Genomic DNA, 14993 nt, shown 5'->3' with positions numbered 1-14993 from the left:
CGGAGACCACATTGTTCCTCCAAACCCCAAGGCCAATTTCTGGAGGCCATTTGATTGGGTGCAGGGCTAAGAGACCAGGTCCAGGGGTTGAGTTTTAGTCCTGGCTCTTCTACCCACCAGCTGCATGGCCTTGCATAAGTCACCCTTTCTCTCTGGGCCTGAATCCCCTAGCTAATGAGGATGAGATTTGACAATGACTTCCAAAATTCACCCCCAACTTTGACATCCTCTGACTCCATACACTAGAATTGACTTATAAGAAAGAACTGGCCTGCTGTAACCAAGCTGAGCAGGGAAGACATTTCAAATTCTGACTCGTGGAGCAAACTGGAAATTGCACAGCCTTCACCAAATCTTGAATGTAGGTGTTATATGAACAGATTTGCATTTTAGAAAGATAACAGGAGCATGAAGGGTGGATTAGAGTGGAAGGAAGATGGAGGCAGAGCGATGAGTTAAAACTCTGAGTCATTCCATCCAAAAGGGTTCCTCCTATGGGCGTGACTGTGCAGAAGATGCAACAGTGCATGCAACTAAGCCTGCCCCTACTCTTGGAGAACAGGTGAGAGACAAGGACATGTCTCTGTATCCCATTTGATGCCCAGCACAATTCTTGACATCTTTCATGGTTTGGATCTCAGTTTAATAGTTATCTAAAATAGGCAGTTCATCTTTAGAAGATCTTTGGTGGATAGGACAGAAAAAATGAGGACAGAATTGATACTGGACCAGAAACAATAATTGGTCACTTGAATAGGGGCTTTGTACCAGGCACTGTATTAGCTGCTTCCATATTTATCTTATTTACTTCTCACACTATCCCAGTCACATAGATGTTACTAATCATTTTACAGAGGAGGAAAGTGAGGCTGAAAGGAGTTAAGCTCATCCAAGGTTACACAGTAAGGGAACAAGTCAGAACTGGAAACCAGCAAGCTCTGTCCCAGCTGCCTCCCTAAATGAATGCCTGTGATAATGAATATAATCGTGTCCTCATCAATGTCCAGCTTCATATCTTTCCACATCCCGTGTTTTTCACCAGTTCCTCCTGGCTGAACTTGAGATCGGTCCCGACCTGAAGATCTCCATCAAGGACGAGGAGCTCGCCTCCTTGCGCAAGGCGTCTGACTTCCACACCATCTGCAATGACGTCATCCCCAAGCGCATCCCGGATATCCGCAGGCTGAGCGCCAGCCTCTCCAGCCAGCCTGGCAGCCTCAGAAAAGAAGACTTTGAAAGGACAGTGCTGACCCTGGCCTACGCGGCCTACCGCACAGCCCAGTCCGAAGGGCATCAGAAGGACGTCTGGGCTCAGTCCCTCCTTAGCCTCTTCCATGCCCTGAGGCACGACTTGATGCTGTCCTCAGTCCCCAGGAGGTCTCCCTAAAAGACTAGTCCACAACACGACCATGGACCAGGGACCAGCACACACAGTAATCCAGAATTTCTTCATTTGCTACTCCATTGACTGCGACCAGCAATAAAACACGTACCTCCAGCTCAGAGTAGCAGACATAAGTAACCCCAGTTCTCCTTGCCCCTTGTAGCTTCCTGACAAATCTGATGCATGACATAGGTGACCTGAGCTGGAAGACAAGCCCAGAGAGGTTCTTCAAGGTACCCCCAGAGGTAGAATGATTTGCCTAGTGACTCGCAGAGGTCTAAAATAGGCTTCAACAGGGAGCAACTTCCACAAATCCTCAAGAGTAAGAACACAGCCAGAGGGGCCATCACAGAGGTCTGGCAAGGGGTGGGGAGGCAGAGAAAAGGTTTGTTTTGTCCTAAGGGAACAGGGTAGGGGGTTAAAAGAACATCTTTTCCAAAGGTTCTGTAGTAGCATATAAAGAAACTAGCGCTATACCCACATAAGTATAGTATCAGTCAAAGATATACTTCTCAACATCTCCAAAGCCTCTGAGAAGAATCAGTTAGGGAATCAGTATTTTAAGACCTACATGCCTGACATTTCTCTTCTGCAGGCTGGTCTAACACAGAAGAGAACCACGAAAAGGCACCCACAGAAATGTTCCCAGTCCAAACAGTTCACTCCTTGTCTTTTGAACAGAAAAACCAAGCTAATGCAGCAAGGGTCATCCTACTGAAAAAGGTGGCACCAACATCCATGCCTGTCTGCCCTGAGGACAAAATTATTTAACATCATCAGAGAATTAAGTGTTCCAAATAAACTGACTTTCAGATGACAGAATTATACCCCATCAAATGCCTAAACTTTCATTTTAACACTATTGGTTGGATACCTTTATTAAGTTATGTAAGTGGAATGCCTTAAGCGTCTCTTTAGTAATTTAAGAGAATCATTTGAAATATTCTCATGAAGTAGATGGATAAGATAATCTCTAAGATTCATGCCACTTCTGAAATGCCTACACTCATGCAACTAAATCATGCTACAGGGAACATCTGGATATTAGAGACCTGCTGAAGTTTTTGCACCAAGGCTGAAAAGTGCCAGGCTTTGCTAACTCTGCATCCAGTCTGAGTTTTCTCATCACCTCTCACTGTCAGGCTATTTGAGTGCATTTTTTGTTACCAGCATAACTTGCCCTTTGCAATTTGTTCTTTCTTTTCTGTCATCGCCTAAAAACTAAGAGCACTAATTCATTATAATTCTATACTAAATAAGAGTTAATAGAGGGGAAACAGACTTGGCCCAGTGGTTAGGGCGTCCGTCTACCACATGGGAGGTCCGCGGTTCAAACCCCGGGCCTCCTTGACCCGTGTGGAGCTGGCCCACACGCAGTGCTGATGCGCGCAAGGAGTGCCCTGCCACGCAGGGGTGTCCCCCACGTAGGGGAGCCCCACGCGCAAGGAGTGTGCCCATAAGGAGAGCTGCCCAGCGAGAAAGAAAGTGCAGCCTGCCCAGGAATGGCGCCACCCACACTTCCCCTGCCGCTGACGACAACAGAAGCAGACAAAGAAACAAGACGCAGCAAATAGACACAGAGAACAGACAACTGGGGGGGGGGCAATTAAAGAAATAAATAAATCTTTAAAAAAAAAAAAAGAGTTAATAGAAAAATGCCTCTGCTAGGAATAAAGTACCTTGGTTCTAATAAAGATTCCTCACCAGCTCAGAGGTCTTTCTGCATTCTCCTAGGTTTGCAGCTGGATTCTGGAAGCTAAAGCTGTGAGAATTCTGATCTTTGGATGAGTGAGGAGTCATTGGGCTAAATTAGAATTTGAAATGGGTATTTCACAATTGCCATTTGATAATAATGAAAGCTGTTCTGGACTTCTTTAAAATCCTTGAACAAATGGGATTTGCCTAGCAGCACAAGCTGCATAATCTTTTTTGAGATTATCAGAGAAAAATACAACTCCATACTCTGATGTTCTCAGGCTCAGAGGATTAATGATTGTCGGTCCCATTCTCATTCCCTGATTATACTGCTCATTCTACTTTGCTCATGCTCAAACTCTGATATACTCTTTCTGTTTAATCTTTCTCGTGCTGATATTAGGTGTTTTCTTTGACATGATCATTCTGCTTGCCTCTTTCTTTTTATTTTGGTGTCTTTTATTCAGTGTCTCTGTGGCTCTATTGGGCCCAATTCTGAATATCTTCATGTCTGTTTCTCGAAACCTGTCCACGTCTCTTCTGGTTGGCTTTTATTCTCTCTGTCTCTGCCTATCCATCCTCTGACACTTGCTGTCTTTCATCCTTCTTTGGTTATCACTGCTGAATAAAGCAAAAGTCAAAGCACATATAGGATTGGCAGACTAGCCATCAGCATCCTAGCCTTTGTGTTTTGCTCTTTGTGTTTTTCCTGGACATTGGGGGTGGGAAGGTGAGTAGCAACGGCCTCAGTCCCTGGGCATGCCACAATATCCTGGAAGTCAGTCTTGCCTCCCACCCTTGGCCTCCACCCCCATCAGAATGGACCTGAGAACTTTCATGTAGTCAGAATCACCAGGTGGAAAGACCCACCCTGTAATAATGTCAATGGCTGTTTCCAGTGGTAGGAGATCCTTGAACAGGTAGGTGATTCTCAGGACTGTTGATAGCAATGATAGTTCATTTGCCCAGCAACAAAAAATTAAAGAAAACTTGCATTCATAAATCAGGACCTGAATGGATGTGGTAATCAATAACTGAAAGAAAAAAAAATGCAGAAAGGCAAAGTCCATTTTAGAGATTAATGAAATACATGATTTTAGTCTGTGTACAAATTAACTTTTTACCCACAAAAAGTTTTATGACAATGATGTCATTTACTTGCAAAATGAAATAATATGTTCACCACCACCACCACCACCCCAAAAACCCTAGTCTTTGCCTAATGAACAGGAAAGTAATAGATTGGACAAAAGAGACATTCCCATTCTGCATCATTTAATGCCATGTAGTGGACAACAACAATCACAATCAGGTTACACTTTAGTCATATTTTCCCATAGAATAATTTGGGAGGTAAGATGTTTATAGTAGAAGTTTGCCTGTGACTTATAAAACCATTTCTCTCATTTCTATATGCCTAGGAAGTTTGAGGATCTAAAAATTCTGGCAGGCTCCTCTGTAGTTGACATCCTCATGGCTATCTCTGGTGTCACTCAATAGATAGTGAAAAACATCTGTGTACACATTGCTCTGTCCTCTCACCTTGAATCTAACTAAAAGAGAATCACTAAAGTGTTAAATCAGTCAGAAAATATTGCAGATAAACTGGTCTAAGATTAGATGCTCTTTAAAGAACTTTACATGGCATCCCTAACTTTCCTAAGGCATTTTAATTGTCTTACATTTATTAAGCATTATATTCCGGACAATATTTGTTTGTTTGTTTGTTTGTTTCATCTGAAAAAATGGATAGAGTCATGAAGAAGAACTACTGGTCTTACAGTGTCACTCATCTCACCTAATTTTATTTAACAAATGTTTGTTGATGATGTAATAAATGCCATGATCAATTTACTACACTCTCTGGAGTCTTTTTTTTTTTCTCATTATTTCACACAGGAATTTGAAGTAGTTCATGGGTTTAACAGCGGATATTGACTTCCACAGCTGCCTTAGGACCTCAGCATGCAATAGCTGTATCTCCAGCTGTTTATTATTATCCAGTTCCTTTAATATTTGCAACCGGATCACACATGTGGAATCGTTCATTCTGAGTTTCAAAATCATTACAAAAATGAGGCCAGAATGTAGTAAATACAGTAGCCAGTCTTAACATACATTTAAAGAGATGAGTCATCCTGGCCCATCTTACAACGGCAAGCAAGAAAACTTCAGAGCTCTCCATGGCTACACTTGCCTCAGAAATCAAGATGAGCTAGTTTTCTGGAGTCGCTTCCCTAGTGACTTCACCTTTAGTCTGGGGATCATTTCCAACTGGTAAAGCTGCAGACTTTGGACTACGATTCCTTGTGTTCTGTGAATTTCAAGAGCACATGGGTTGCATAGACCAAGGAAATGCTGCTAAGGACCACCACTTATAGAAGGTTTGGGTTCTCCCATTCTCTCTCTTCTCTTCCTTTTCCCAAATCCACATGTCTTTTCTCAGAAAAAAAAAGGCCAACAGCTTCTCCAGATCTGTAAACAGTAGCAATTCCAGAGTTAAATTGCTGCTTCAGGCCCTATCCCTGAGCTTGTTAACTTCGTTCCTGCTTCTTTCTTCTCCTTGCATACAAACCATTTTCTCTTTTCTCTCTGTGGATGAAGAGCCTCAAAGAGGAGAATTTGAGCTCCTACTCCATCCAGAAAGACTACTAACACCTGGACTCAAAGAGCCCCCAAAATGAGACTGACATCTAGACCTTTCCAGAGAGGCAGCTACTCTGCCCATTCTCCCTGGGCAGGGTCAGTGGTCTTACAGCCTATTAGGCTCTGCTGGCCTGGACTCTTTGTTTTCACTCAAGTGCTGAAGCTAGCAGAAAGGCTTAATACTGGAAATTCTGGGGCAAAGTTCTCCAAATCTAAGATCTCATTTTCCCCCTGCTACCAGTCACTTCATTTTCCTAAGGACAAGGTCAGCACCTGGCCCTCCCAGAGAAAGCTCTGTGGCCTATGCTCCACAACAATAAAGCATTGCCAGGAGAAGTGGAATGTTTATAATGACCTGATCATCACTCTAGACCCCCGGGATGTTTGAGATTTTGAAAAACAAGCTTTGCAAGCTGCTTTTGTTCTGCAGAATCAGCGGGCTCCTGCTGTCACCAATCAGAAACTGCCTTGCAAGGAGCTGTTGGCTCGTTCTTTTCAACTTGCTGATTGGCTCTGAGGTATAGGCGGAGCTACTGACTCTGTCCCAGCTTCCCATAGGTGAGTTTAAGTTAAAGGTGGGTCCCCTGCAAGTTTTTGTCCTGAGACATAAAGGAATGCCTTCAGGGTTTTATGTGCTGTGGAGGCCCAGGCTCAAGGCAAATTATAAGTAGGAACCAATTTGAAGGAAAGGAATTTAAAACCATTAAGGTGTCAGATCTTGGGAGGAACGGCCAGCCCTATCTGCAGTTTGTATCAACCTCTGACAAACTCGGATGCTTGTTTTAAGGAAAGAGGGTACTAGATTTTTACCAACAGAGAGTACAGGTTAGGAGATGGAACTTGTACCATCAGAGGGAGGAGAAATGATGGAGAGCAAAAACAAGTATTTTTAATTTGTACAGCCTTTAAATTATTTCTTAAAGGCCAAACAGCAACAACACAGGTGTAATTTTAAGCGATTGAGGGCTTTTGCTGACACCTTGGATGAGGCGACTCTATTGCTAATCAAGGAAAGAGGGAACCCACTATGCCCCCGTTTACAATCCTTTCCCAATACCTTTTTGCTGGTCATAAAACTATGCTCATCAATCCCACCTAAACAGAAGATCAGGAGGCCAGCCTATTGTGGAAACCGGGGTGAAACTGCCCTCCTATTCTGCCCCCGATACAAAAGAGAACTCTTCAGAGAAAGAAGCCAAGGAAAGTTTAAAAAGAAGTCTGTTCAGAGAACGTGCATAGTGACGATCAAAGGCACTCTGCCAGCCAGCAGAGCGGGATCTCAGGGGGAGGAGGAGAGGAGGTGGGTCAAAAATGGGCTTGCTGAAGGGTCTCCTCAGAGCCCGAAACCTGCTGCTAGTCATCTTCGTCCCGCTCCTGCTGCTGCCTCTGCCCGTCCTCTACCCCAGCAGTGTGAGTACTGACCGGTGCTTCTTGGGTCAGGTGGGAGGTTATGGGGGGAAAGGGTGAGTTGAGGAAGTGGGGTCCTTATGCAGTGCTTAAAAATTGGGGGTTCTGTTTGTTTGAAGAAGTGTACTGTTTTTGTGGAGGATGCTAAAATACCGTCTTCCTAAAAAGCTACCCTTCTCATCCCTCTATCCCACTGCCAGTCTCCCAGCCCCCAGCCAGGGGTCAGATGACAGCGAGGGCCTCAACTCATCTGTGGTACCCAAATCAGTGGGCCAACTGCCCTGGCTGCTGGGGCCAGCGGACCAATAAGGAGAAGGACACCCTGATGAGCCTGTATTTGTTGGGAGTCAACATGTGACTACTTTTGTGAGCTACTAGAACCACAGGAAGGTCTCACAGTAATGACAGTAAGGAGAAGACCCGGGAGGAAGGATATTGTGCCACCACTGGACCGCAGGCCTGGGGCTCCCTGGGCTGTGGTCCTAGTCAGGGCTCGTGGGCACTTGTCCAGGGTCTGTGTTCAGGGCACAGTGGGCTCTGAGAACCAAAATTTGAAGCTTTTAAAACCTATGAAGTTTTAAGTTGAATGCAGAGCTTGGCTTGTTGCCCTGATGCTGCGCATCTGGCCCTTTGATTAGTTGTGTGCCCTGCGGTTTCCTGTCTGTGCTCTTGAAAGAGAGACATACACTGATACGAATAAGAGCCCCCTAACTCTACACCGTGCCTTCATTTTTAACAGGGTTTGGGTAAGCAGGAAGGCCAGAGCTTTGACCTCCCTTGCCTTCCTTTCTCTGTTCTCTTCCTCCTGTTCGTAGCTTTACTCCTCCCCAATTGGCCCTACCAGTGGAATTTGAGGAAAAATGAACTAAGCCAGGTTAATCATGAATGTGGGAGGGGGAAAATGTCTTCCACTTAGCTCCTTGAGTAACTTGGCAACGAACATTAAATTAAAAAGTTAAGTAGAAGAGATTAGGATGGTTCCTCTTAAAAAACAAACTGGCTTAAATCCTTAGTGGGATAAATAGCTCAGCGTGCCAGAGAAACGCTGATTAAAACTGGGCTGGGATCAGCAGACGGTGATTGCTGCTGGCAGTCTTCCTGGGCTGTACGCTAGTCAATTTTCTGCTTCGTCCAAATGCACCTGTTTTTCGCCCCCCTTGTTTGTGGTTTTACTCAATGTCAGATTGGTTAAGGGAATGGTAACAAGATACACAATTGCCCTCTTCTCAGAACATTGTCAAGAGCCCCCAGTCTCCTCTTGAGTCAGCCCCACCTTTGGGGACCATGACTTTAAGGTCCAATGTTTCCCCACATTTCATTTTGGGACCCCATCCTTGACCTACTGAATCATAGATGACTAATAGAAGAAGCCACAGGAAGAAAACAAAACAAAAAAACTGAAGTCGGCAAAATAATCTATAGCATTGAGGGAGGCAGGGTGTTGTGGAAAGCAGAGGAGAGAAAAGGAAAGACAGGCAAGCCTCTCCTCTCTCTGGGTTTGCAATTAATTTTTGAAGAGATTTTTGAACCTTACTGAGACCAAGAGACAGTGCCCTTTCTTCTTGCCCTGCCTTGCAGCCTGAGTTTCACCTGAGGACAGAGTTTCTCTATAGCAGCCTGATTGCCAGTTGGGACCAGCTAATTCTCTGTTGTAGGGGCCTGTCCTGTATGTTGTAGGATGTTTAGCATCTCTGTACTCTACCTGCTAGGTGCCAGTGGCATCCCCCTCCCAGTTGTGATGACCAAAAATGTCTCTAGACATTGTCACATGTCCCCTGGGGGACAAAATCATGCCCAGTTGAGAACCATTGTCTTAGGAAAATACAAATCCTCTCTCTCAGAGCTTCCCAATCAGTGTATGTGGGCTAGTGGTGTGCAGGTATGTTGTCCCTCCTCAGCCCTCAGAGCCTGGGACAGCTGAAGACCACAGTTACCTCACTGTGCCCTACAACGATTATTTCTCTGTGTGCTGGTGTCAACAAAAGCACTGCTCCTCTTTCTTTATGATGAAGTCTAAGTGCCTTGACGTCACCCATGCTCACAGAGGGTACAAGGTAGGTGCCCAACACATATCACTTCCCTCCCCCATGGCTTGCACCTTCCATCAGAGTTTTAGATCCTGATACATAGTCCTTAAAAGCCCTAAATGGATTCGCCTGCTCTGGGCTGCAATTGAGAGAAGTGGCCAAGTGCCTAGCCTACCGTTTTAATGATTCTTCAGAGTGACTAGCCACAGCTACATTTTAGGAAGGGTCAGAGCGACCTTCCCCCTCTCCTTGCTCAGCTGTCTGAAATCAAGGCCCCAGGCTCTGTTTATGATATGACAGAAGAAGAGGGTACAAGAGGGGCTGTCCATAACTAACTCTGCTTCAGTGTCCTCGGTGGGATAAAAGTTAACTCTGACTTCCCAAGCTAAATTTCAAAAAGGACCCCCAGCCTACTGGGTGGACTGGGGGAGAGTATAACCTACAATGTAAACCATTATCCATGTGGTGCAGCAGTGCTCCAAAATGTATTCACCAAATGCAGTGAATGTGCCACGATGATGAAAGAGGTTGTTGATGTGGGAGGAGTGGGGTAAGGGGGGTGGGAGATATCTGGGGACCTCTAATTTTTTTTAATGTAACATTTAAAAAAAAATAAAGAGGAAAAAAAAAAGGCCCGCAGTCATTTATGTTGGCAAATAAACAGACCTCAAACACCTTCCAATGAAGTCTGAGTGGAATATCATCAGCAGGTAGTCAGACTGCAGGGAAAGGCAGCAGATCCAAGCATAAATTAGTAGCAGAGTCATGAAACATCCTATAAGGGAAACGCCAGACATTTGAACTCTCTCCTTTCTTTGAAAATAGGAGCAAGAATTGACAATGCTATCCTCTAAAGGCCATGTCTGAATATTTGTCAGCCACTACAAACCTGCTGCCAAACATTTGATAGATGCTGGGGATACTAGATACCTGTAATCAATGTAATCAATCTTTGCAGAGTGTTCTAGGTTGTCTGAATATAAACTCAACAATCAAATTATGAGGAGGTTGAGAAGATGCAAAAGAAGTTTATGTAGATTTCATGAGTGAACGAAGAAAGAAACTAATATATGGAAAGTCCCTCTAAAGGTGGACTCTTGTCCCTTCTTCTGCTTTAAGGACACACTCTTAAGTCCAGATAAAAATGACTGTTCATAATACTTCTGAATAGAGATGGCTTGGTAACCTATTGGTAACCTCCAGTAACCTATTCTAATTCCTAACAGTACTTAGAAATAAAAAGTTTACCTCAGGCTTACTATAAACTCTTAATTCAAACCAAAATGGTGCCTAGAAAAGGGAAATGTTTTTGGATTTGGTTTTCTGTCCTCCCTCTCCCCATTCCTTTCTCCTTTCTCCTCTCTCCTCTCTTTCCCCTCTCTCCCCTTCCTTCCTTCCCTCCTACTCTCACATCCTCCCTCCCTCCATCTCTCTCTTGGTCTTGTAATGACCAGGACAAGAAAAACTGGGATTCACAGGAGGGGTAATGTTCTCAGTGGGGAACATTCTGTCCCCTTCATCTGAAACTGGAGTTCACACCTGCTATTCTGTCTCTTTCCCAGAAAAGAGATGAGAATAAGTGGACTCAAGTGAGCTAAATGGCTTTAACTTCTTTAGAATAACAAGGTGGGCACTTCTCTAAATTGTATTCTTTTCCAAATGGAGCCATTTTCATTTCACTATTGATTCTGTTGTCTTAGCGGCATGTCCGAAGTATTAAGCTCTCTCTGTTCTTTTGTCCCCAGGGGAAATATCAGTAGGAGCTCTAGTCAACAATAATTGGGCCCAATTCCCATTCTCAAATCCCAGTCCCACAATCCATGGATATCAGAAGGGAACAAGGGCCTGTCCAGCCAAGCCAGGTTAAACTCTCCTCACTGATCACATTGACCTTTTATAACTTTTGTGCAATAGTTCTGAATCCAATGGGGTATAAACAGAATAAGATCTGACAGATTCCTTGATCAGTAGCCAGCCTCCGGACAGGCCAGACTTGAACCTGGATGTTTTGGATCTATATAAAAATTGTGAAACCCATAGCCAGCTTCGATTTTCTGCACAATGGCTCTCCAAGTCACAATGACCTCTCCCAACAGTGTCTGATGACCTCTCTCAACTGCATTAATCAACGTTGTTGAGGGCAGTCAGCATTGCTGGAGGCCAAGGTTAAGGAGGGCTGGCTTTTTAGTTTAAAAAGTTAGGCACATTTACCCTGAGTGCCCCTAGATACTGCAACTAGCAAAGTGAGGGGGGCTGGGGGAAAATGTCTGGATCTTCTGTTCAAGATAGATAACCTTTTCATTCCCTGGGTCAGTGGGATATTTCCATGTGCATAGAGACAGGTCAGATAGATTCCGAGAGCAATGAGAACCAGATATTGGTTAGGGCAGGGGTTGTCACAACTGAGGAGATGTTACTGGCGTCCAGTGATTAGAGGCCAGGGATACTGCTAAACAACCAAAAATGCACAGGAAAGCACTCTCAGCAAAGAAGTACCCAGTCCAAAATGTCAAAAGTGCTGAGGTAGAGAAACCCCGAGTTAGGGGTTTGTTCATCTTCCTTGTCCAAAGAGCTGGTCCCATTGTCTGGATTGCTGCCCATATGTCCACTTCTTCTCTCCCCACCCCACCCCAAGGCTTCCTTCAGCTTATTATTGATGCTTTCAGGAAGCATTCCAGGAACCTTAGATGCTACGACAAATGAAAGAAACCCAGATTGAAAGTTGAAGGGGAAAATAGCCAACAAGCTATTGCATATACACAATGCCTAACAATTTAGTTAAATTTACTACTGAATTGAGCTGTTTTGGCAAACTATCTAAAGCAGAGGTATTTACTCTTTATTCATTTTTAAAGCAATGGAACCCTTTTTCCCACCTAAAATCTTATGTGTAGCCCAGTATATAAACCAAGTGAAAGCAAACCAGCCCTGGATGTGGTGAGGTAGAGAAGGGGGCCTAAACGCAAGACTTTGCTGGACTCCCTTGTATTCTGGGCTATTCCTGAGACTCATCCATGGAATCCCAGGACTATGAGAATGCAATATGAAAACCACATTTGGGATTATTTGTCAATCATGCTTTTGAGTGATCTGCTTCTCTTCAGTCAGGCACATACCTGAATGCCCCCATTGCCTCTTGTCTTAGTATCTTAGCACATGTTTTGGACTCAGAATGGCTAATCTCAGAGCTCACATATGAACCAATCACACAAAATGATCCCAGCACCTTCAGTTATGCCAGAAACCTCTAGCTTCAGATCAACTTGACACCAAAATGCTATGCCCCAGTCCAAGTTAGAGCTTTGAACTCCACCTTTATGGTATATGATTTGGGGCTTAGATGCTGTCGTTGATGTTCAGTCTCCACACAGGTACCAGTAGAGCAGTGATTTTTTAACAGTCCAGGGGCCACCTTGCTGCACACCAATGCAAACTACATCCCAGGCAACGGTCCACCCAAGAAGCAGCCATAACTACCCACCAAAGTGTGGGTCCACCACATATTTCCACACTCCCCTGCTAAGTCCAGCCTTACGCCTCCCACAGCAGTATTCTCATGCCCCTGTTCGAGTCCAGGAGCCTTCTGCCTCGGCCCTGTGTCTCATTCTGGGTTCCCAGTGGCAGTGACTGTCATGTGACTAACCACCCTCTCTCCCTGCTTACAGGAGACTGCGTGTGCTTACGTGTTGATCGTGACGGCTGTGTACTGGGTCTCCGAGGCGGTGCCTCTTGGAGCTGCAGCCTTGGTGCCCGCCTTCCTCTACCCATTCTTTGGAGTCCTCCGATCCAATGAGGTTAGACCATTTGTGGCCCAGCACCCTGCTTGAGTCCTTGCAGGGCCAGTGAAAGAGGGTTTAGGGGAAGGGAGAGTCACAAAGCACTTGAGGAGTTCTGAGGCTGTGAAAGTGCCCAAATCAAGGTATCATCAGGCTGTACTTTCTCTGCAAAGACCAGCTGCCAGTGATCCTGGCACGTGGCAAGGCACATGGCAGTGTCTGCTGGTCTCCCTTCTCTCCCTGGTTTCGTTGCTTCCGCTTCTGCTTCCTCTGGCTTTCTTTCTGTCTCTGTGGCCTTCTCTCTGTCTCTTTCTCCATATCCATCCCATTTATAAAGGATTCCAGTATGAGGATTAAGACCCACCCTGGGTCATGCCCCACTGAAGTAAATGAATCAAACGTCCCACCCACAATAGGTTCACACCCGCGGGAATGGATTAGCTCTAAGGACATATTTCTGGGTCCATAATTGACTCAAACTACCACAAGGAGGAAGGGGCTTTTTTCACCCTCTGGAACATCCCCTTAGCACTAAGCCTTTGCACCTGCTATTCTGGACCCCTGCATTCCTCTGCTTCAACCCATGACCCTCATTTCCCTCAAAGTAGGTCAAAACATGCCTTTTTCAGAAAGTCTTTCTTGATTAATCACATCTGATTGCTCCTTTAGTGAAAGAAACCCTTTGGGAACCATAAGATTGGCATTTAAACATGGCTGCTGTTGAACTTTTCCCATCTTCTGTATGTCCATTTAGACTGTAAGAACTCAAAGGCAGGAAGTGGGCCTTCCATTTCTTTTAAATCTCTTTATAAGGCTGAGCACATAGAGAGGAGATACTTAATAACTGTTTGTTGACACAGAGACATATCATGTTTCCCCTGAGTCCTGACAAGATTTTCATCTATGCTCCTAGAAAATATTTTTGTTTGTTCTTCCCCATCTCAAGATTTTCTGCATGTTCCTCCCTTGGCTGCTGTCTTCCTAGAGTCTGCCCTCCATGGTTCATTCTTTACCTATGGCATTCTCAATAGTTCAAATAGAAACTGTCAATTTGAAGCCCAAGTTGTGACCACATTTTAGGACAAACACTTAAGCCTACCAAAAATAGGAAGAAAGAAAAACATAACCAGAACCCAGAAGCAAGATGAGTGACGGCTCTTACTCATTAATGCCTGGTTCCATTTAGACCATCTCGTTACAGCACCTCATCTCCACTTTCTGTTTCCCTAGAGTTTCCAGTTGGAAAGACTGAACAGCAGAGGTAGGCATGAGGTTAAGTGCACAGGCACAGAAGAAAGAGAAAAGGGAACTAATGTTTGAATACAAAATCAGACTCTACCAGAAGTGCTGCCTTGGTTGTGTGATAATTACAAAGCCTCTCTACAAGGAAGTTGTTAAAATTTCCAGCCTACAGATAAGGGAAAAGATGCAGAGAGTTAAGAACTTATCCAACGTCACAAAGTAGGAAATACCAGGACTGGATTCAAACCTATATCTATTATTAGAATTTAAAGTCTATCTTCTTGGCTTGTAGTTATTTATGTGAGTTATAGTTATGCTGAGTTATTCCTAAGAACTATGGGTCTCTCTACTTCTGTGATGAGAGGAAGAAAGAATGCAGCTGTGCCTGTAGAATGCCTTGACAATGGAATGAAAGTTCAAAGACAGATTTGCTCAGACCCTCAGCAATGCTTTTATTCTTGGAGATTTGTATAACACTGCTATCCAGGAACCCCATTTAAAAGCTAGTCTGTGACCTGAATCGCTAGCAATTGCCCCAATTTCCCCCCTTCCTTGGTGGAAAGAGAATAGGTTGTGAGGGTTTTTATGAATGCTTAAAAGAAAAATCACCCTTAAACATGAGCTTCCTTAAGAGAAGAATACAAACTTTTTCTGCAGTTTTCTCTTTAAAAATTGTAAAACCAAAACCCAATGAGCCCAGAGTAAAAGCAGATGATAGAGAAAAAAGAAAGTCATAAAATAATTGAATCAGAAGTAATATCTTAAAGTAAAACAACTATTAATTAAGAAAGTTACCTCTCTGCATTTCACCGTGGG

The 14993-nt window shown here is 44.3% G+C and overlaps 2 protein-coding genes across 15 annotated transcripts in view; both read left to right on the top strand.

Moving 5' to 3' along the window:
* FAM180A (family with sequence similarity 180 member A) overlaps positions 1–4933 on the top strand; it is a 51357-nt gene extending 46424 nt beyond the window's left edge. For all 4 annotated transcript variants that reach the window (XM_058297424.1, XM_071215286.1, XM_071215285.1 and 1 more), the window contains one exon: positions 1043–4933. In XM_058297424.1, the coding sequence (XP_058153407.1) occupies positions 1043–1387 (345 nt within the window). In that variant the 3' untranslated portion in view covers positions 1388–4933. The remainder of the gene's footprint in view (positions 1–1042) is intronic.
* A 1102-nt stretch (positions 4934–6035) lies between these two features.
* SLC13A4 (solute carrier family 13 member 4) overlaps positions 6036–14993 on the top strand; it is a 43483-nt gene continuing 34525 nt past the window's right edge. For 4 of the 11 annotated variants that reach the window (XM_071215283.1, XM_071215284.1, XM_071215280.1 and 1 more), the window contains exons 1-3: positions 6322–7135; positions 7333–7539; positions 12825–12953. In XM_071215283.1, coding sequence (XP_071071384.1) covers positions 7534–7539; positions 12825–12953 — 135 coding nt within the window. In that variant the 5' untranslated portion in view covers positions 6322–7135; positions 7333–7533. Of the gene's footprint in view, positions 7136–7332; positions 7540–12824; positions 12954–14993 lie in introns of all 11 variants that reach the window. The other 7 variants (XM_058297423.2, XM_058297422.2, XM_071215282.1 and 4 more) reach the window with 2 other exon arrangements.

This window comes from Dasypus novemcinctus, chromosome 5 (genome assembly GCF_030445035.2).
Source record: "Dasypus novemcinctus isolate mDasNov1 chromosome 5, mDasNov1.1.hap2, whole genome shotgun sequence".
NCBI classification, from domain to species: domain Eukaryota; kingdom Metazoa; phylum Chordata; class Mammalia; order Cingulata; family Dasypodidae; genus Dasypus; species Dasypus novemcinctus.
Note: the sequence above shows the minus strand (reverse complement) of the source record. Positions and strands in the feature narration are given on the sequence as shown.